Source organism: Triturus cristatus, chromosome 7, assembly GCF_964204655.1.
Source record: "Triturus cristatus chromosome 7, aTriCri1.1, whole genome shotgun sequence".
Taxonomy (NCBI): domain Eukaryota; kingdom Metazoa; phylum Chordata; class Amphibia; order Caudata; family Salamandridae; genus Triturus; species Triturus cristatus.
This window is the reverse complement of record NC_140590.1, coordinates 779,568,642-779,592,433: the sequence shown is the minus strand read 5'-3', so window position 1 is coordinate 779,592,433 and position 23,792 is coordinate 779,568,642. Positions and strand designations below refer to the sequence as shown.

Below are 23,792 nucleotides of genomic sequence, written 5' to 3'. Positions count from 1 at the left end.
TCTCTCCTCTCTCTCTCACGCACTAATCCAGCATTTCTCATATTGGTTCACTTCAAGTCTTTCAGCACAGTTTCTTTACCATAACTTTTTTTTAAATCCAATCCACATTAACACACACTCTCCTCACCTTCTTTGTGCATCTATAACCTTCTCTCCTCTTCATTCTTTCTTTCTCACACACTCTTTCTACTACTCTATCTAGTTTATTACGCTGTGTGCTTTTAACATTGGCTGTGCACGGGTAAGGGTGGGGGCAGGCTTACTGAAGTATTTGACTGTATCTGCTTAGCTACAAAACAAGGACTCATTGGGGTGAAGTCATACTTTCCAGGGGCGTGGTTTGGTGTGTGGGCGTATGGTTTGGTGTGTGGGCGCGTGGTTTGGTGTGTGGGCGCGTGGTTTGGTGTGGGTGTGTGATTACACATCACATAATTACACTGTATTCAATACAACATAAATACACTCTACATACCACTCAGTACTACATAACTGCACGTCACATAATTACTCTCTACTTAATGCAAGATATTTACACTCCACACAATACCACTCTGTGCCACATAATAACACAACACATAATTACACTGTACTCAATGCAACATAAATACACACCTTTCACTCAAGTTCGTGCTATATAAAAAAAATTTTTTAAAAAACAACAATTGCAATGCAATAAGTCTCACATTACTGAATCTTTGAGCTGCTATTGGTGTTGCATTATTATTAGCAATGCCAACAGCTCAAACTTTAATAATGCGAGACCTATTGCATTGAAAATGCTTGTTGCGATTTGGTGTAAATCCATTTAGTAGTTTGAGATATTTAAGTTAAAAAAACATAGATATCTGCAGTGGGCTCGCGGATTCTACTGAAATTTGATTGGCTGCTAAGACTTCAACCAGGAAGTGTTGGCAGCCATCTTGGGACTCTGTTTGAAGCAGAGTCCCGTTAAAAATAAAGAGCAGGGTAGGAATACTCTGAACCCCCAGTTATGGTGGGTCGTCCCACAGGGACCCCGCTGGGGGTTAAAAGCAATTATTTTTTTTTAATTGAATTTCGCGGCGAATTCGAGGGTGGAACCGTTAAGCAATTTAAAAAATATATATATATATTAAAACACGCGGGCTCCTCCGCATCATTTTCATGAAGCCACAGGGTGAGCTAAATCCTGGGGGCATTTTTTTATAATAATGTGGGGGCCACCACAACCTAAGTAAACTGATACTGGGGCCCGCATACCCACTCCCCCACTGCCCCGGGGACCGCCACCTCCCGGGCCTATTTATTAAATTAGTGTGTGGGAGACTGCCACCTCCTACGGGGTTCAAGTATAAAGAAAGCAAGAGGGTGGGCGGACCTCCCTTGCAGCCCCAGAAGCCGCCACCTCCCTGGGGCTTTAAATTTAAATAATGTGGGGGTGACAGGACCCCCCAGCCCAGGGGACCACCACATCCCCAGGGCAATTACCATAGAAATGATGGGGGGGGGCCCCACAGCCCGGAGACCGCCACCTCCCGAGGCTCAAATAATATAATGGAGGGGGTCCAATGCGGACTACCGGCCCCAGGGACCACTAATCTCCCCGGGGCTAAAGCGGAGATTGTAGGGCATCTCATGGAGCCAAAAATGGCCCTGGGGACCGCCACCACCGCAGGGACGGCTCCTGCTATGTACTGGGGTGCCCACACCCAGCACATAGCTGTTTGATATGGCTTGGCGGGAGCTTTACCGCTCCCGCCAAGGCATAGCAAACTGTGCTCCGCTTTGAGCAAGCGGGAGCTTGTTTCTTTTGCTTGCTCAAAGCAGAGCATAATTGCTTTGACAGGAATCGAGCTGCATGTTAGCAGCTCCATCTCTTGTCAAAGTACTGCCGGCTCCCGTGGTCCTTAACACTGCAAAGTGAGTTCCCTGGGTGGGACCAGGGCACCCACACTAGAGGCCGGGCCCCAGAGGATGGGGTCAGGGGGCTGAAATCAGCCCCGAGGGCCACTCGGCCCACCTCCCTTTTAATGTATTGAAAAAAAATATTTTTTAAGGCAGGGTCACAGTGGATGGGGTCCCCGGGGCAGAAATCTTTTCTTGGAGGGGCGCTGCACAGACCCCCTCACCTTTATAAAATAGGCCTGACGCCGGGGGAAGGCGACCGGAGGCAAAAATTGGCCTAATGAAGGGCGGCCTTGCAGCCCCCCTCCCCGAAAAATTTAAAATTATCTAAAAAAAATATAAATAAAAGACCGGCAAGTCGCCAGAGGCCCCACTGGTTGGGGGATGAAGTCTCCTTAGGTCCAGAGGGTCCTTGGGGGCCAACAAGCCCTACTGTTACCTCCAGTAAGTCCCACACAGTGGGGTTGCTGAGAGGTCTTTGGAGGCCATGCCCCCTTTCTCCACCACTCTGCAAAAGCACCTCCTGCTGCACTGCTGGTGAGTGGATGAAGTCCACTTGGCTGCTCATAGTCCTTGGGAGCCAACAAGTCCTCCTGTTACCTCCAGTTAGTTCCACAGAGCGCGATTAGTGTGAAGAGGTGTGGCGCCACGGCCAGGGCAACTGACTCTGGAATCTGGGGATCACGGTTCGAGCCCCAGCGGCTACGGCAGATTAGCCCAGCACCATGTGACTCTGGGCAATAGCTTGCTTAATCTTCCCGGCGGCGCCCAGAGACCCTTACAGGTGATTGTTCCCGCTTTACAAAATGTGGAAGACTTCGGAGGCCTCGCCCCCTTTCTCCACCACTCAACTCACATGGCACCAGACTCACTACTGGTTCGGGGTGGATGAAGTCCTCTTGGATGCTAAAGGGACCTTGGGGGCAAAGAAGCCCTTCTGTTACCTTCAGTAAGTTCCCGTTAGACTCAGCTTTTTCAGCGGGTTTAACCCAAGACTTTTTGCTTATTGGCCCATGTTTTTGACCCTGTTTTTGTTGGTTTCAGAACTCTAGGCCCTTTACCACTGCTATTCAGTGCATATGCTCTCTGTGTATATTGTTATTATGGATTGGCGTTTCCACAGTTGGCTTATTGGATTTACTACTAAATCCCTACTACAGTGGACTGTGTGCGCCCAGGGCCTGTAAATCAAATGTGGCTAGTGGGCCTGCAGCACTGATTGTGCCATCCACACAACCAGCCTTTCAAAGGGTTCTCAGACCTGCCACTGCAGTGTCTGCGTGCAGTCTCTACTGCCATGTCGATCTGGCAAGTGCACCCACTTGCCAGGCCCTAACCCCTTTTATTACAGGAGTCACCCCTGAGGTAGGCCCAAGGTACCCCTGTGGGCAGGGTGCAGTGTATGTGAAAGGTAGGACATGTACTGGTGTGTGTGATATGTCCCGATAGTGAAAAAGTGTATTTTGTTTTTCACTATTGAAAGGTTTGTTTTTCACTATTGAAAGGCTAACTGTCCCATAGGATAGAATAGGAGGTACTTAGCAACTTTTACAAGTATAACTTCCCATTGGGACGAGATTGAGAAATGGAGTTTAGTATGCCTGCACTCAGAATGTAAAAATGCATCTTTTAGTAAAGACGATTTTTATGTTGTGTGTTTGAAAATACTTTTAGAAAGTGGGTATTTTCTTGCTTTGTCATCATGTGTGCCTATGCTGGGTTGTGGATTGACTGACTGGCTGGCTTTGGAGTGACAGGGGCTGGGGCTGTGCATTCACTGTAGACAGCCACTGGGAGGTGGGGGTCGAGGTGTGTCCTGCATTTCCTGGAGGAGTCAGGGCTGGACTGAATAGACCTAGGCTGCATTCAGAGTAGTGGGAGGAGTTTCCCTAGCACCTGAATAGGCCTGGTCTGCATTTAGAGGGATGGGAGGAGATTTCCCTAGCACCTGAATAGGCCTGGTCTGCATTTAGAGTGGTGGGAGATTTCCTTTGCACGAGAATGGGCCTGGTCTGCCTTGGACAATGCGGTCTCCACCGCCTGCCAAAATACTGAACCAGAGAGGACAGAACTGGTTTGGGCTGAGCACAGACAATCGCCGCCCAAAAGAACAATGGAAACAGAGTATACATTTTGGAGCCCAGACCCCAGAAATGTAGAACTCGCTGGGATCAAAGAACCTGCCAAGGAGAACTGCTGGAAGAACTGCCAGGAGGAGTACTGTTTCTCTGCTGTTTTGTTAATTTGCTGGGTTGGCCTGCAGTTGCTGCTTCTCCCTTGAAAGGACTAGAATGAACTTTCTTCACTTGTTGCAGAGTATTTCCAAGGGCTTGAAATACAGCTTGCCTCCTGTTCATGAAGTCTCAGGGACAGCAAAGACTTCACTTACCTCTGGGTACTGCCTCTGGAATCGTGAGTTTCAGTTGCCACAGAGGGGGAAAGCAGCCGACACCATCACCCACACAGCTGATTACTCCATGTCCTGAAGGCACCGCCGCACTTCGAACCGCAACCCTGGTCTCACCGACAACAGCCGCCAACACTGAGCCGCTGCACGCGCGCGACATGTGGGCACCGCACATCGCACCGCCTCGCTTCACTGTGCTGCCCTGGTCTCACCGCCGATGTCACTACCTGCCGGCCTCGACAACCGTGTCCGCATCATGGATTGGGGGCACTGCTCCCAAGTCACACAACGCACTGCCCCATCTCACACTGCAGCCTGGGCCCACTGAAGCCAGCTCCCCTCAAACGGCACTGCCGCTTGCACGGTGACCTATCAGCACATCAACGAACACCGCTCCGCTTCGCACCACAACCCTGGTCTCGCCGACGCCGCTGGACGAAGGACACCAAGCTGCCTGCACTGTGACATGAGGACACAGCTACATTTCACATCGCGTCGGTTGCCACAACTGGCCCGCACCGACACGGTCGGCCGGAACCAAAGGTACTATTTACAAGTCTGCTGACAGACGCCAGGCCGCACCGACGCAGTCAGCCGGAACTGTTGGGAGTCTGTTTTCAGCACTGCGGTAGCCCCGGACAGAGCTACTAGCATAAAGGAACTGCATTTTAAAGTCATTGTTGCAAAGTGCATATTTTTGATTACAATATGTTGGTATTTTATCGTTTTGTTTTTGTTTGCACAAATATGTTTTTTTAGGTCTCGCCTGAGCCAGCGCATGCGCTGCCCTGCGAGACATTTAGTAAGTGGGGTTTTCAAAGTGCTACCCCATGCTTTTGGTGGCCTAACGCTTGCGTGCATGTGCGTGTGCAGCCGCCAGCTTTCAGCGCCAGAGGCGCCATCTGGACCCCGATTACTTTCACTTTTGCCCCTCGTATGTTTGCTGTCGCGCACGCACCCCTGCTTTCACCTTTGCCGTCTTGTTCTTTTCGGTCTCCGCTGTATATTTTCACTTGCGATTCTCATCTCCATCTCTCTTATATTTATTTTTCCCACCTCACTTTCTTTAGTTTTTGCTTCCCAAACCCCATATTACACCTCTTACCCTCTGCCCTTTATATATATGTTCGCACTCACGGTGATTCGCTTTCTGTTCAATAGAATGCCTCCCGCGAGCGCGCTCTGTCTGTAATGTTTGACACTTTGCAGCCATGATTTACTTTTAGAATTGTGTTACTCAACTCCCCAGAGTAGAGGAGTTTTATTACTGTTTGTACGCACTTTTTTCATCAAACTGAATGCCTCACGCCAAGTCGCCAACAGCTGCGCTTGGTTCAGCTGCCGGTCACGCCCTCCAAAGTATCTTTCTTTGATGCGTTCTCCCCCCCCCCCCCCCCCCCAAGCATGCAGCGCCAACCCTTTTCTCTGCGTTGCACTGTCCAGTCATCCGAACTTCCTTGCACTAAACGCTTCCGCTTCTTCCGGTGCAATCGTGGTTTCCTGGTGAGCAGCAGCCTTCCCGGGTGGTCGGCGAGGCTGAACCATTGTTCCGCTCCTGCTGCAGCCAGCTTTTCCTTCGCTCCTGCTCACGTTGCTGGCTCCTTCTCACGCCTGCAACCCACCCCGCAGGCTTGGCATCAATGCCATGCAGGACTAGGAAACACCTCCGAGGCAGCCGCACTCTTTGCAGATTGGCCGCCGATGACCGGTTCCAGCCAGTTATAGCCGCCGCTTCTTGATCTGCGCAGGCCTCCCGATGACGACTCCCTGCTTGGAGCCGCTGACCTCGCTGTTCCTCCTGGCGATTCCTCAGCATGTTCCTTTGCTCCTCGCGGTTTCTTCCTGGCGACCACAGCTCCGTCCTCCGCATGTCCATCTCGGCAGCGATGGATCCCAGGCACCAGGTAATTCCGCTTCAGACTGATCGCTTAAAATCTCCCTCCAGGATAGGGTGATTAGCAGCTGGTTTGGGGGGGCGACCAATCCGGTGCGCCCCCATTTTCACGGTCTTGCTTGGGGGGCTGAATCTGCACTTCTTTGACTATGGAGCTGAGGCTTTACATTCCAGAAGTGACTTTTGTTTGCTTCTGTCCAAAATCTTAGAGTGATAGCAGATTCTGTTTTCTTTCTTCCTTTGCTTTTGTTTTCAGCGTCCTACTGTCTGCACAATCTGGCCTTTTCTCGCTTTCCATGCTTCAAAAATAGATACAGCTCTTATTTTCTACCGTGCACGCACCACTCCCGGGCCACCCTTAATTTCTGCGAAGATGACTGTTAAGTCTACCATTAATTTAATTCTCTCGGTACATCCTCTCTGTCATGATAGCCTTAGCTCTTTCGAGGATGTGAACTCGCTCTCTCCATCTCTCTAAAACTAAAATCTTTTTTTCCCCCCACTTTCTGGTTTTGTAACCCCCGTCCTTCATCCATTCTCTTTTTGCCCACATTCCTTCCTGTCTAAAATCTTAAGAGTGACAGCCGATTCTGTTTTCTTTCTTTCTTTGCTTTTGTTTTCAGCATCCTACTGTCTGCACAATCTGGCCTTTTCTCGCTTTCCATGCTTCAAAAATAGATACAGCTCTTATTTTCATCCGTCTGCAATGTTGCTCTTCTCTCTCTGGACTTCCTGCTTGTTGTAAATTGGAACGAGGCAGTTCAGAAAATAAAATGTACCAGCCGCACATCAGGAGAGATCATTTATTCCTGTTATTTAGCTTCATAACATTTTACCCTTTACTGTCACTCCGTTACCTCCCTCAGCTCTAACCCCACCGCTGCCAGTCCCTGTGTCTGCTCTCTGCCCTCTGCCCTCTCCTGCTCTCACCCCGTACTTCTGGTGCCATGCTCACTCTCCGTTACCTCCCTCAGATCTAACCTCACAGCTGCCCATCCTGGTCTCTGCCCTCTCCTGCTCCCACCCCGTGCTTCCGGTGCCCTCTGCCTGTCCCGCTCTATGCCACAGCACCCTGCTCCCCGTCTCTATTCTCTGCCCCTCACCCCCCCACTCTCACCCCATGTTTCCAATACCTTATGTCTGCTTAGCTCTGCCACAGCACCCTGCCTCTACTCTCTGCAAATCCCCGCTCTCACTTTTTAGTTATGTTTTATATTATTGTATGTGAAAGTTTTAACACTTATTAGAACTTTCACATACAATAATATAAAACGTAACTAAAAACGTATAAAGTCCCGAAACCGAGACCTATTGGCTATGCCAATGCTTGTTCTAAAACTGGCGTGGTGTCCTTTGGTAGTGTTTTCACTGTATTTCTATGCGTTATGTGCAAATGCTTTACACTTTGCCTCGGAGATATGGTCAACTGCTCGTACCAAGCTACTAGCGGGTTGAGCAGGGGTTATTTTAGAAGAGCATCTCCCTTATCCTAACTAGAAAAAAAGGGTCTCTATTTGGACACAGGTGGAAAACATTGCCAACTAGAGACCTCCATTACTAACAGTCCCTTATAGCTGTATTCCTGAGAGCTGGTCGGAGGCCCTGCCCCTTTCTCCACCATTCTGCAAACACAACTACCAGTTAAAGCATTTGCAATGCAATAGGTTTCGCACTTACGCAAGTTCAAGCTACTGTCATTGTAAATGAAAATGCATTTTATTTAGGTTTTGAAAACCAAAACATAAATAAAAGGCATTGCCATTTACAGAGCCAATAGCTCAAACTTGCGTAAATGCGAGACCCATTGCATTGCAAATGCTTCTTTATGTGTTTTCATATAGCGGACGAGCTGTCGCCATTGCGCAAAGGCAGCCGCTTGTTTATATTTGCATCGCACTTTCACTTTAAGTGAAAGCGCGATGCAAAAATAAACACGCGCCGCCATTTCCAAAGCCCCTTATGTAAAAAATAAAAAAAAAAAGTTCTTACACAACTAAACAAAGGAGACAGTACAACGACACCAGTACCCGATCCAGTCCGGATGGGCGGTAACAAAGAAGAATGATTTCCAATTACGAGCCAGCATTTAGCATAAACAATGACGCCAGGATCTTTTACCGTATTTTTTTGTCAAAAAAAAGAAAAATAAACTACATTTAAATGGTCTCACTTGCCACCTTCGGGGATGTAGACTTTCCACTGGCCCATTAACCCCTTCAGTGCCCATGACGAGATGGTCTCGTCATGGGCCGCGGTTGCGCTGTGCCCATGACGAGACCATCTCGTCATGAACTCCGCCCGCTAATAGAAAGCCCGGCACAGGGCGGGGAAAGGGCGGGGCACGCAAGAGGTTAAACACCAGAGCCATCATTCCATTGCATCTAAAACATACCGGCTCCGGATTGTATCTTTTTTTCAGTTTGTTTGGTGTCTGCATGCCGCAGTCTCACGCGGAAGTCCAGCGCCGTCGCCATGGTTAACCCCAACTGCCAGCGTTTCCTGTGTCTGCTTCCAAAAAACCCACTTGGGGTTTTAAGCGAAAGCACAGCAGATGTCAAAATAAATTCAAAGAAAAATATGCTGTAGAGCAAAAACAGTCACCTTGTTGACCGAGAAGCTGTTGATTGGTCAAAAGAGGCCTCCAGATTCAGATGCGTTGCTGTTCACATTTTATAATGTCCGATTGAAGTGAGGCAATAACACAACATGGCGGCGCTTCTTGGTCACCCCAGTGTCACCATTGGGGTTTATTCTCCAGAGCTTGCCTGCCTTTATTTAAATGTGTGCGTTTAATGCACAAGTCACGCGTTTGGATCCAAGGATGGCTGGCTCCACCCTATATCATTCCAAGGACGGGACTCCCCCTCTGGTACTAACAACGCCTAGCGCCGTTCCTTTAAATGGGGAGGGGTTTTGTCTCTGCTTTAATGCAGCAGTGCCACGGTGTGTGTGTTCGAATCGCCCAACATGTGTGTTTTTTTGTGTAATGTATGTCCCATTTGTGACGTCAGCCCCGGCCCTGTCTCTGTAGAAGGGTTGGGGGGAGGGTTCAAGTTAAGTGTGGGGTTGGATATTGGGGTGACGATTGTCTACTCAGACTCCACTCAGCGAAATGAAGAAGGGTGGGGTTTGGGACTGACTGAGAAAGAAGCCCCTTGTAATAAGTGGCTCACAATTACAAGAGGGAAGGAAAGGGGAGGGGGGGGGGGTATGTGGAGAGAAAGACACCGGGGCAGGTAGAAGAAAGAAGGACAACAAAGGGAACAAGAAGCAGAGAGAGAGTGTGTACGCTGGTCTGTGAGAGAGACAGTGAGAGTGCATCGGCCCACAGAGAAACACCGAGAACAGAACAACAGACTGGAGATGGGCAGATAGGGACGTTTCTGGGTGAGAAAGGGTCTGCACCCCCTCTCTATTTGTCCTGACCCTCTTTGCGCACCACCAACACAGCTGATGAGTAAAGCACAGACCCATTTATTTATTTATGCGTTTTCATATGGCGGACTGAAGTATCAACAAACGAAGAACAAGTACAACCCGATAAACTGGAGCCATTGCGCAAAGGCAGCCGCTTGTTTATATTTGCAACGCGCTTTCACTAAGTGAAAGCGCGATTCAAAAATAAACACGCGCCCCCATTCCCAAAGCCCCTAATGGGAAAAAAATGTGCTTACGCTACTAAACAAAGGAGACAATATAACGCCGCCAGTACACTGTCCAGTCAGGATGGGCTGGCGAAAAAGGCAACAGGGCAGTAACCAAGAAGAATGATTTCCAATTACGAGCCAGCGATTAGCATAAACGATGAGGCCAGCCAATCAAACAGATGGGCGCAACTACAAGTCCATAACAGAAATGTTATCGATTACAATAAGCCTCGCAGAGCGAGAAGCGCATGCGCGCTCCAGCGCTAGGTCCGTGAGACCTAAAAAGCCATAGAAATTCACTTAAAAAAACAAAAGGTTACAGGGATGTTCTAGTTAGGCTTAGATTTCCCTTGTACACAACCTGTGAAATTCAGCAGTTATAGTTACCTGAGCTAACTATAACTTATGGCCATGCAATGAACTGCTTATGACCGCACATCACTCATGACAGGGTCAGTGACATCACTGATGACATCATCCAGAGCCACTCATACCCCGATACAACCTCTCCCACGCCCACTCACACACCCATACAACCACTCACATCCCCATTCACAGACCCATACCAGTACTCACATACCCACTCACTCCTCCAGAGGTACTCTCACACCCACTCACTCGTACAGCGACTCAACCATTCACTCACCCAGAGCCACACACCCATACTGCTACTCGCACACCCACTTATTTACCTACAGTCACTCACCCATACAGCCTTTCAACACAGCCACTCCACCATAAATTCACTCACACCCACACAACCACTTACATACCCATCCACACATTCATACACACACAAATCCACTCACTCACCCATACAGCCACTCACACAGCAACTCCCTGGACCAAACACCCACTCAGACACTTACAAACCCATACACACAACAGCACAGTAACACAGCCACTCACATAATATATGTTAGAAGTAGTATCACTCAGTAGTAGTGCATCTAGTATACCAATTTAACGTTTGTAGTAGGGTGCTATAAATGTTTAACACCCATAAACTCTTAAAAACACTTAGATTCACTTGATATCATTTGACATGTCATCAGTGAAGTCACTGACAATGTCATCAGTGATATAATACATGATGTCACAGTCAGCTTAATTAACCATAACTGCTGAATTTCACAGGTTTTGTACAAGGGAAATCTGAGCCTAACCATAACCTCCATGTAACCTTTGTTGGAGAGATAGATGATAATATATATAAAAAACACATAACAGCTAGTCACGGTTTTATCCTCTTAGGTTTTGTGTGGAACAGCGTAAAAAATGAACAGTGAGTGAAGTGTTTAGTTACAAAACTCTCAGCCCTCTTATAAATAAAGCTCTGTGCGCAAAAATCGTTAGGTGGGGGAACTATTTTTTTCATAATCAATATATCAAAGCCAACTAATCAGACATTCCCATTTATCATATAATTTCACCACCTCTTTAGTTCAATACATTTTGATCTGTCCATTGTGACTACATTTTGTGCATATATTATGCCTTCACATAAAAGGAAAGAGCAGAGAGCAGATTAAAAACCAAAATAAAATGTGCTATGCATTGCAAAATCTTCACGAAAACACACATTAAGCTAACCAAAAAATATTGTTCTTAACTACAGGGATGGTTTATAATGTATGGAATTGTCTGTGCGATATACATAAAGTAAGAGATCTGCATCTGACAACTACTGCCTCAGTCAGGCCTCACCATTGGTCACTGGGGCAATAGACTGATTTTGGGCCCAGCTGCCTGGCTCATTAGAATGTCGGACATTATATGATTGTGAATTTTCGCTTTGTTGATGGTTTTGTTTGCGTGTACCCTTCTTGATGCATAAACTGTAAAGCGCTCCGATACTCTTGGTGGTCATGTTCACGCTATATAAAACTTTCTAAATAAATAAAATATACTATTCACACTACAATGTCTTTAATAGGTTATATGTTTCATAATTAATATTGTCTCCCACCCACAGCAAGAACACCAAGCAGAAGCAAAATCAATGGGTCTGGCCTTGTCAAGCCTACAATTTTATTTTACTTATTTACTTTGCTAACATATACAATAATTATTACAAGTGTACAGATGTAAAAAGTAATAAAGCAAAAATGCTTCCGTGATAGGTTTTCAAAAATTGACCCATTGAAAAAGTACATTGAAAAGCATTAACGCAGAGATAAAGTTAGAGATTAGACTACCAGCCCGGACACTGAAGTGGACAACCTTTTAGACGAATGAACACAATCAAAATGTTGTCATTCGCTGTGAATACAAGTGACTGAAATGGCCTGACCCACTATGCTAATGTTTTAGGATGTAGTGGGGAGAAGCAAAATGTGAATGTCACATTAACAGCCACACCCCAGTACAGAGATCTGGGCCTAAATCCATTGTTTTTCTGCTCACCATGCCGTTCCAGTTTGAACCAGTCATATGCAAATCAGTCTTGACCCTGTGCCTCATGGGTACAGTCCAGCCCGAACTGCCAAGCCAGGTCCTCCCTGGACTGGAAGCAAGCATCCTAGGACCGGTTTTGGGGTTTCACCCCTCTTCAGCCAGGATAGCTTGATTCCAGTGGCATGGAGAGCACGGGACCCACGTCTGGGAATACCCTTCCCACTTGGGGTGACAAATGCAAAAACAACAGTTGATGGACAGAATGCAGAACAATGTCATACATTCACCCCAGTACAGAGATGTGGGCCTAAATCCATCGTTTTTTTGCTCGCCATGCCGTTTCAGTTTGAACCCAGCCATATGCAAATCAGTCTTGACCCTGTGCCTCATGACTGCCAAGCCAGGTCCTCCCTGGACTGGAAACAAGCATCCTAGGAGCTAAAGAATGATGATGGATTAAACCCAGATCAGTTGACTGGGGGTGAGTGCTTGCAATGTTCAACACTCTGTCCATCATCTCCTTGTGTTTGCTTTGTTCGCCCTAAGTTAGCAGGGTATGCCCAGACGTGGGTCCCTTGCTCACTTTGCCACTGGATTCAAGCTAGCCTGGCTGATTGGCCAGAAACCGGTCCCAGGATGCTTGTTTCCGGTCCAGGGAACAAATGGCTTGGCAGTTCGGGCTGGACTGTTCCCATGAGGCACAGGGTCAGACTGATTTGCATATGGCCATGTCTGAACTGGGGTGGCGGAGTGAGCTAAAGAATGATGATGGATTAAACCCAGATCAGTTGACTGGGGGCGAGTGCTTGCAATGTTCAACACTCCGTCCATCATCTCCTTGTGTTTGCTTTGTTATTTTGAAAGCCATGAAGCTGCGAAAAAAACGAAGATTTCTCCAAGCCAGACCAAAAGTAAATTTGGCACAAAGAGAAAGGATGGTTACAATTGTTGCAAATCAGGGATCAATGTAGGAAACAGACGTAACCTCATATGACCAACACCTCAGAAACAAGAGGGAGGATGGTTATTTCAAAGGGAACAGAACAACACAAAAGAGAACATGCATCAGTGATGGGGGGTGGGAGGGGGTACTCTGCTGAACAGGTGGAGGCCATATAACCAGGTGAACTAAGAAGAGAATCCAGAGAACAGCATCCAAAACAGATCAAAGTCTAAAGCAAAGATTCAAGGGCTCATGCAGCGAGTGTAAAAAAATCCCTCAAGCAATTGCCATACTAAAGACGATTCAGAAGGCCTCCCTAGTCAATGTATCTGCTGTTGAAACTGCTCAACATTTGATGACCACAGGGTCTGATAATGGCCTGGGTAACCCAGCATTCTGTTTTATAAAACTGGAAAATACAACCCCTGTACCCATCTTGGTAATAACTATTGATAAAGCACTTGGTAGAAAGGTAGGAGGATTCTGTGATTGAACATACAGAGATAGGACAGAGAGGGGATTTGTCAGTTTTTCAAGAAAGCCAGGAGGGAGGATATGGTATGGTCCCTAGTCAAATACTGAAGAAATGCTGGTGGATGAGACAAGCAGATGTATTTTCTGCAGGCAATTTTATATGCTGCCACGGCCTCTAAATCCTGTTTAAAGCCAACTTGCATTTTGTGCTATGTAACTAGAGATCATATCAGAATCTTATGCAATTGTCTTTTGACACTTTCATGCAATTCTATAAAGCTTAAAACGCTCCAAGCAGTCAAGACCGTTATATACATAAGTGCAGGTAGATAAACCTTCCAAGCAAATATACTGTACTCAAGGGTCATCTTACCGCCATATAGCACCTCACACCTGAAATTAGACATCTTTAAGCACCAGTCCTCAAACAGTTCTTAGGATCCACACTTTGTTTCACATCATGATCTCTAACCGACTACATCAAGTTCCCCACTTTTCTTACCTCTTTGAAACATCCATCAAGACTCCAGAGAAGATCTTCTCACCAAGCCTGAAAGAAACCACCAAGGCATCTTCAATAATGTGATCCAAAGTGACCAGCACTTCGGAGCCTGGGGTCAAACCAGTCAGGGGCCCATCTTGACACAATGGTACCACTTTTGAAGAGCCATCCTTGGAAAGTAGTGGTTCAGCCTGGGTCCGTGTGGCCATGACCAACGGCTCTTCATTATTTAATGGGGAAGCTGTTAAAAGCTCATCCTGGCGAATGAATCCCTCATGGAGTAACGAAGCCTTCTTCAAAAGTCCATCCTGAGAGACTTGGGGAGCGTCCATTAGAGATGCTGCATTAGTATAAATGAGAGCACCATCTACAGTTAGCAGAGGCCCATCGCTTTGTGTGAGAGGTTTAACCAAGGTTTCTTTACAAGACAATGAGGACTGAGCCGCCAGTTCATCAGCAGTACACAACAGACTGTCCCTGGAAGAATGCTCTACCACTTTAGAAAACTCCTGGCTAGGGTACAACTCAGACTGGTCTGTAGCCATAACAACCTTTAAGGGCACTCGAGCAGGGACAACCTTGGGAGGTATACTGATCGGATGTACTGCTGAGGGCCCATGGGCAAGATGCAATGGCAATCCAGCCAAGGCAATCTCCATGGCTTTGTGAGTTGAGACCACCTCAAGCTCCTGGGCTGATACAAGTTCCATAGGCAACTGGTCAGGGTCAATATCCAATGGAGCAGAGGTTGGAGCAGCATTAAATTCTTCTTGTGCTAGAACAATCTCTGAGGGTACCAGGACCTGATTAACACCCATGGACATCCCAACAGGGGCAACTTTTAGAGGAGTTTGGGAGAGGGAACCATCCACAGATGCCTGATCTGGGGAAAAATCAAAGGTCAACGATGCCTGCATCGGAGTGCGTTCTAAAGATACCCTACCTAGAGAAACCTCTGTAGACATCTGGACTGAGGCATTGTCCAAGGGCACCCAAGGCTGGAGATCATCCATAGGCACAGAGGCAATCTCAGATGGCGTCTGACCCAGAGCTGCACCAGAAGGATTCGGAAGGAGAGCAATCTCAGCACTATGCTCACCCAGGTCAACCTCTGAAGGTTCTTCATCCACATCAACCTCTGAGTGAGCCTCAAACTGAGCAATCAGTAAGGGCAGAGAAGACCCGCCAGCGCACTGAAGATCCGCCCGGGCTAACGCAGGCAGGGGATCTTCAGCAGGGGCAACCGCAGGCAGGGGAGCTTCAGCCAGGCAACCCCCAGCCACTGGAGCTTCAGCCGGGCAACCCCCAGCCACAGGAGCTTCAGCCGGACAACCCCCAGCCACAGGAGCTTCAGCTGGGCAACCCCCAGCCACAGGAGCTTCAGCTGGGTAACCCCCAGTCGGGAGAGCTTCAGCCGGGCAAGCACCAGCTGGGAGAGCTTCCGCCGGGGAACCACCAGCCAGGGGAGCTTCCGCCGGGGAACCACCAGCCAGGGGAGCTTCCGCCGGGGAACCACCAGCCAGGGGAGCTTCCGCCGGGGAACCACCAGCCAGGGGAGCTTCCGCCGGGGAACCACCAGCCAGGGGAGCTTCCGCCGGGGAACCACCAGCCAGGGGAGCTTCCGCCGGGGAACCACCAGCCAGGGGAGCTTCCGCTGGGGAACCACCAGCCGGAGAACCCCCAGCCAGGGAAGCTTCAGCCGGGGCAACCGCGGCCAGGGGAGCTTCAGCCGGGGCAATCGCAGCCATGGGAGCTTCAGCCGGGGCAATCGCAGCCAGGGGAGCTTCAGCCGGGGCAACCGCAGCCAGGGGAGCTTCAGCCGGGGCAACCGCAGCCAGGGGAGCTTCAGCCGGGGCAACCGCAGCCAGGGGAGCTTCAGCCGGGGCAACCGCAGCCAGGGGAGCTTCAGCCGGGGCAACCGCAGCCAGGGGAGCTTCAGCCGGGGCAACCGCAGCCAGAGGAGCTTCAGCCGGGGCAACCGCAGCCAGGGGAGCTTCAGCCGGGGGAACAGCAGGCAGGGGAGCTTCAGCCGGGGGAACTGTAGCCAAGATAGCTTCAACAGGGGCAACCGCAGGCAGGGGAGCTTCAGCCGGGGGAACAGCAGGCAGGGGAACTTCAGCCGGGGGAACAGCAGGCAGGGGAACAACAGCCGGGGGAACAGCAGGCAGGGGAACAACAGCCGGGGGAACAGCAGGCAGGGGAACAACAGCCAGGGCAACAGCAGACAAGGGAACTTCAGCAACTGCAAGCATGGGAACTTCAGCTGTGGCAATCGCAGGCAGGAGAGCTTCAGCTGCGGACACAGCAAACAGGGGAGCTTCAGCCGGGACAACCTCAGACAGAGGGGTTTTGGCAAGAACAATTTCAGATATGGGGGTTTCAATAAAGTCAATTTCACACATGGGGGTTTCAGCTAGGACAGTTGACATGTGTGTTTCAGAAGGGGCGATTTCAGACATGGGGGTTTCAGCAGGGGCAATGTCTGACATGGGGGTTTCAGCAGGGGCAATGTCTGACATGGGGGTTTCAGCAGGGGCAACGTCTGACACGGGAGCTTCAGCAAGGGCAACGTCTGACACGGGAGCTTCAGCAAGGGCAACGTCTGACACGGGAGTTTCAGCAAGGGCAACGTCTGACATGGGAGCTTCAGCAAGGGCAACCTCACCATGCGGAACATCAGACAGATTATGGGTATCTCCAGAAAAGGCAACCTCACCCAGAGGGGTCTCAGCCCGGGCAATCTCAGCTTTGGAGGCCTCAGCTAAAGCAATGTCAGCTGTGGGAGTCTCAGTCAGGGCAATCTCAGAGGTAGATGGAATTTTGTTCGGGAGGACCCAATGGGGCTTGTGCACATTTGTTATGGGGACCTTAAGCAGCAAGGACATGTTGGAACCTTCCAAGGAAGCTGATGGTTCAGCAACTGAATCAAGCAATGCTGGTTTGGCTTTTGATGGAGTTACAGGAGAGGGGCTATCTACTCGGTCTGTATGAACTGGGTCACCACCATCAACATCCATTGGAACTGTGCCTTCAGTCTGAATGTCCACTGTACAGGTATTCCCGACATTCATAGGAGAGGCTTCATCTTCAGAACCATCCCCAGCACAGGTGCCCTCTACCAGGGAAGCAGAAATTGGAGAGGTGGAGGCTGTTGCCAGAGAATCAACAGAAGGATCTTTCGCTAAGCGACTATTCAAAGTGGATACGGCCTCTGGACTATGCATAGACATGAATGCCTCATTCTCTGAGCCAGCATCAGTTCTCAAGGTTTTGGGCACAGGAATATCCATGGGTGGGAAGGCCTCCACCTGCGGGACATCCAGGGATGGGGCCATATGATGCTGCATGGGAGAGAAAACTGTGGGGATTATAAACAATGATACATCTGTAGCCACAGGGCCAGCCTGGATGGACGATTCAGCCAATGTGTCATCCGTGGATAAGGTCCTTGGACTATGTTTAGGGGACAAGTCATCAACATTTTGATTTCTCAATGGCAGGGTTTCAACTGTGTTTGATGATGCCAAACGACAATCCAGGGTGGAGAATGCAGAGTAAGAATCAAGGGATAAGGGAAGTAAAGGGTCACCAGTAGATCGGAGGATGGCGATGTCAGCCAAAGGCAAGGGAGCGGTGGGCCCACTTACGAGGAAGGGAACAGCAGGGCCACCTACAGGAGAGGAACTTCTGTTCAACACCTCAGAACAGGGAGTAAAGTTGCTAGCTAGATGTCCCTCAACTGGTGATGAAACATCACACACGGAGCTGTCCTGTAGGATTGGCGTCCCAACCACAGGAAACAGTTGGTCCTGAAAATTATATGTTTGAAGCAACTCTGCAGTCGTATGGCTACAGAGTGCAGAAGAACCTGAGGGTGCACTTAAGGAGCCTTTCTTTTCTTGATCGTCCGGTGTGCAATCCTTGTGTGACAAGGTATTGCTTGATGAATGACAGAGGTTCTCACCATCTTGCACTGGCACCTGCAAAGCATCGGCAAAAGGTAAAGGGCCATGAAGTGGTGCTCCCTGCAGCCCAGCTCCTTGGAGTACAGAGGTCATAGACATTTCTCTACCATCTCTAGATGGGTGTGAGTGAGTAGGGAATGACCGAAACCTTTCTTTCCCCTCTAAAGAAGGAAGTGGGTGAATGGGGAGTCGCCAATCTGGTGTCTGAGAATTCAGGGGGTCTATAATTACCTCCTCCTTTTCCGAGGAATCAGAGAGTGTGTGGTTTCCCTCATCTGATGACACCCCATGCAGTGAAAGGAGAGCCTCCTCCTTGGTTATAAACCTTTCTTGTGGGTTGTGGAAGGACCCATGACAGGCAGAAGTCCCTGTGAGAACACGACCCTCTTGGGCCAGAAACCTTTCTGCAGATGTGTGGAGGGGCCCCTCCTCAGCAGGAGACTCAGGCAAGGGCCCCTCCTGACACTGAACTTTTGAGAAACGCTTGGAGCGACATTCCAGAATAGAAGGCTCTCGCATGGAACACTCCTGAGCTGGACTATCTGGGTGAGTGTGAAGAGCGGTCACCTGAATAGGTGACTCTGAAATAAATTCCTTAGGAGAAAACACCTCCAGAGGTGTACCGAGGGCAGCCTTTTGCGTTTGGTGTCTTACTAGCGTTGTATGGAGAGCCAACTTTTCAGCTGGAGTCCCTGAAGGTGCGTGGAGGGGATCCTCCTGGGTTAAGAGCCCTGTATGTTCATTGTGAGCCCCCTCAAATACGGCAGCGGCTGAAGGGAGGTGCGGTGCCACTATCAATAGTTCCCCTCTGCTCTGCGGACTGCACGGAGCCTGTTCCTCCAGCGCCCCCGGGGGCCCCAGCCTCGGCTCCGCCTCAGGTTCGGCCTCTCCTGCCGTAGCCGCCATTTTCTGTCTCGCTGCTCCAGCGCCCATCGATGCTCGGCCTGCACACTCCGCCCGCCTTCTGACCCGCCTCCAAGGACGGTACTGGCTGGTGATTGGACTAATACGTTTATTTGTAATTCAAGAATGGACTGCAAAAACGTCCATCATAGGGCTTCCCGGGAGACTCCAACTTTTTATTGGATCACGAAACGTCAACCATTAGAAGCCACGGTAATCTCAAGAAAACCCTCACTCTGATTGGCTGTGGTTGAGGTTTTCGTTTATGATTGATGCTCTCACACATCCGTCAAACGAAAGCGCTTTCCGTTGGTGAGCTTTGCTATCCATCCTGTAGCACAACCTAATAGGCGTGGAGCGAGAAGAGGTACAGGGCGAGTTTTTTGACAAGACACTGAAGAAGGACTAGCACTTCTAGCTGTAGGTGGTGGTCAGAAGGCAGCCCTCTTAGAATGGTGGTTGTTTTACAGTTTCTGATCTTGTTTTACTAAGCAGAATGGATAGCTTAATTTGAATTTAGCAGGGCAGATCATATATGGTAAAGGAAACTTACCAATAAACTATTCCTGGTAGAATAAGTCATAAAATAACTGTGCATGTGACGCTCAGAAAGGAGCGGAATGGAACTCGAAGGAGTCGCGGCTCCTCATTATTGGAATCTTATGCAATCGGGTGACGACTGCGTTGCTTTTGTCATATTAGGTTCCACTTGAGCTCCTTCGCGCTATCCAGTCGAGTTATCTTTCCCTACGCACATGCGCATACACACGCCGCGTTCCCTAACCCCTGTTCTACAATAAACGGAAGCAAGGACGTTCTCCTCAACTACTTCCCCTTTGCCTAATCATTTTGGAAGCTTCTTATTTCCCTTGACGTATGTACAGAGATCGCAACAACGAACAGTTAAATGCAGCGGGTATGGGCGTGGCTGCAATGGAGGTGCTTGGGCTGTTAGCTCCCCCTAATAAATGTATTATTTGCAGGGCATGAGTCCTTAAAAAGAAGTGGGGGGAGGAGAACTAACCTGGTTAATCAGTATGCAAGTGGCATCACGGCGCGTGAAATCACAGGAAGTGGCATCATAAGAAGTGTCATCAAATCTTAAGCCCTCGCATACATGTTTAGCATGTCTATCAAGAGAACATTGGAGCACATTTCGAGCATACAGGGAAACCCTCCTGATTTAAGCAGAAGATTCACTCTTTTGTAAGCTACACATAAAACAATGTTGCCTTTTGTCAGCGTAAACTTTCTCTACCCATAGTGCTTTACAAGAAAAAATAGTGATATTTAAATTATTACAACGCCACCTCCGGGGTAGTAAGCACTATATAAATGCTATTTATTGTGTGTAAATACTGGGAAAGACCAAAACATCTGGCATTTACAGGCATGCATATCTCCTAAGCAGTGCGAGAACAAAGTGAAACGTTTATGTGTGAAGTGCTTACAAGGTGTGAGCCTTTGTTTCCCCTCCGCCTCATTTGCATCAGGTGTGAGGCTCCTGACTGCTCCCATCCTGGAGACTTCAACAAAAGGGGGGCTAATGACCCCTCAGATCCGTCCTTTGCTATGGGCCCAGTAGGAGTCTGCATAAGAAAGCCCCCTCCTCTCCCTTCCTGCACGTTGTTGCGGATCGAAAACAGACAACAATCTGCAGGCGCTGCTGTATGTGTCCCGGTGTTTGGAAATTACACCGGGACGAATTCAGCATACTTTTTCAGTGGGGCCCAACTTCGTGGCAGGGTTTCACTCAATGAAAATAGTGGATGGACGCCGTCCAACCGCGTGTACACCCGACTTGTGCCCTGATTATTTGATAACTAGTTTGGTACACAGGAGCTTTCAGTTGGGCAAGATACGGCATCTGTAGGATTTCACTTGGGATTTTTAAATACTCACTCAGACAAAAACACACACATATACACTTGTGTCTCTGTTTTGAAGGTCAACATGGTTATTTTACAAAATACTGCGTTGTAAATATCCTTCATAATCCACACTTGTTTCCATTTCCACTAGCCCTTAAACCCCCTGCATGCCCTGCTTCTCAGATAATGATTAACGTGCTATGCCAACATGATTGTCAGAAATTTTGAAGCACATACCCCCTAAGTCTTAACTCAGTAAGCTACACCCCTGGTTACGGAATTACTACACACTTATTTATCAATCCTAACGATGCAAATGGTAACCTGCTTTTTTGACTACATAGTCAAAAGGTTTATTTGAGTTGTCCTACTCCTTTTCGGATGCGCTGAAACATGATGGGAAACTCCAACACAGGCGTGGTCCATGCAGGTAAGAGCAGTGTGGCGGGGGATCAACATACGACGAGGAGGAAACTTTAAAAAAAAAAAGAACAATGTGGTTTTCTTTTTTCTTTTATTCAAGTTTCCCTCGTCATCGTAGTATTTCGAATCCCCCCTCCCCAACCTGCACGGGCCGTGTTTGCCCCAACAATAGAACCAGCCACTCTGGACTTAGTGGTTCAGATCCGATTTTTCAGTTTGTGTCTCCACAACTTTCTATAACACCTGTCCTAGCTTTTACAGAGTTAGAACTCTCACTGAGGGAGAGTTTAACTGACACTGATAATGTGTGCCCATGTTTGCCAAACTTGGAAACTTAACACACACTTTCATCCCTTTTCTAGATTGGTGAGCTCTGTCAGGTAAGCTGTTAAGTATATCATTGTCCCTGCAGAATTTTACTTCCATTTGTGTGTCAGTGCAATGTCCTAGTGTTTGGTTTTCAAAATCTGATCATCCCACCCAACAAACCTCTAAAATCTATGGATCGTCTTGAAATGCATACCTCACAGCGCTTATCTTTAAATTACCAACTGACAACGAGATGTGATGAATTGTTGCACATGCACACCCCTTAGGCTTTGCTTTCCTCTGTGTTTGGTTAAGTTTGTCATATTATGATCTATGACGGGTGCATATAAACGAAAGGTTCTGTCAGACATTGCACAGGAATGTTACAGTGGCAGTGAACCCCACTTTCAGAGCCGGACCTTGCTCGGATAGTGCCCTAAACAGAGTAAACATTGTTTACCTCACTGCTGCTTGTGAATAAAAGCATTGGTAAAGCTAGGAGGTTTGGCCTATGCAAGAGCTATTGGCTTTACCATTGTGTTTTAACCATGTTGTACACCAGCATGGCTATAAGTTAGTGACGTAGAGAAGAGTGGTGTGTAGTGTCTTGCATCGGAATGGCGAAGAAAGGAGTAGTGTGGAGTGGCATGGAATGTCGTGTCATGGCGTACAGTGGAATCGCAAGAGTGACGTACAGTGGAGTGGCGTAGAGTAGAGTTGACTGGTGTAGAGTGTATTGACGTAGAGTGTTGCAGAGTATAGTGTCAATTCAGCGGTGTACAATGCAGCGCCATAGAATACAGTGGCGTAGATTAGAGTGTTGCATTGTAGAGTGCAGTGAAGTAGAGTGGAGTGATGTAGAGGACAGTGATGTTGAGTGCAGTGGTGCAGAGTAAAGTGGCACAGAAGGCAGTGGTTTAGAGTGGTGGACAGTAGAGTATAGTACTGTCGCGTAGAGTGATGCAAAATAATGTGGAGAAGAGTGCATTGGCATAGAATGCAGTAGTGCTTAATAGAGTAGTATAGAGTGCAGTGTTGCAGAGTATTGTGTCAGATTGCAGTGGTGTAGAGTGCATTTGCGTGCAGTGCAGTGGCATAAATAGAGTGGCATAGAGTGCAGTGTTGTTGAGTACAGTGGTGCAGCATAGAGTGCAATGGTATAGACTACAGTGGCGAAGAGTAGAGTGGCGTACAGTGGAGGCAAGTGGAGTGGCTTAGAGTAGGGTGGACTGGTGTAGAATGCATTGACGTTGAGTGCTGCAGAGTATAGTGGCGTAGAGTGCAGTGGCATAGAATTCAGCAGCATAGAATGCAGTGGCGTAGATTAGAGTGGTGCATAGTAGAGTGCGGTGGCGTATTGTGCAGTGGTAGAGAATGGAGTGGTGCAGAGTAGAGTGGCATGCAGTGACGTAGAATACAATGGCATAGAATACAGTGGAGTAGAGTAAAGTGACATAGAGTGCAGTGGCGTAGAGTGGTGCAGAGTAGAGTGACAGAGTGCAGTGGCGTAGAGTGGGGTGGCATTGAGTGCTGCAGAGTGAAGTGACAGTGTGCAGTAGTGCAAATTAGAGTGGCAGAGAATGCACTGTTGCAGAGTAGAGTGGCGTAGAGTACATTGATGTAGAATGCACTGGTGTAGGGTAGAGTGCGATAGGGAGCAGTGGCTGACATATATTTATATTTGTTTTAATGTATGTGATTACGATTAAGATCAACTATATGTCTAAGCTATGAGAGTTTGATTCATGTCTTGATAAAGATGGTATCAATTTGGATAACACCATCGAAAAGCCTAGACGCCTCTGACACACAATTCGTGTAGGGGGCTGGAACCATAGATATCCAACAAGTGTCAATATATCGAGTTCCAGTCTGTATATATTTTCACACAAATGTGTCTTTTATGACAGTGTACTGTCTTTCTTTTCTCTCATTCTCTGTGTTGATTTTGTATTTGGTAGTAAAAACTCCTGTTCTGCTTATTGTCATAACAGAAATGTACTTTTTGAAGAAAAAAAATTGTTTTTAAATTTAGCTTTTTGTGTTATCAAAAAGAGCTCTTTTTAAAGAAAATCTCTTTTTAATAAAAATGTTGTACATTTTCTTCTATTGACATATCTTTGGTGCACTGTTTGGGCCTGTAGCAAGACTCCCTGGAGTGAGATTGGTTGTG

The 23,792-nt window shown here is 48.1% G+C and overlaps 1 protein-coding gene across 2 annotated transcripts in view; it reads right to left on the bottom strand.

Moving 5' to 3' along the window:
- LOC146810542 (uncharacterized) overlaps window positions 1-19,077 on the bottom strand; it is a 206,881-nt gene extending 187,804 nt beyond the window's left edge. For both annotated transcript variants that reach the window (XR_014966610.1, XM_085617581.1), the window contains exon 1: window positions 14,149-19,077. Coding sequence is in view for 1 of the 2 variants with exons in the window: in XM_085617581.1 (XP_085473707.1) it covers window positions 14,149-19,046 (4,898 nt within the window). In the remaining variant the exon portion in view is untranslated. The remainder of the gene's footprint in view (window positions 1-14,148) is intronic.
- Window positions 19,078-23,792: the final 4,715 nt, after the last annotated feature.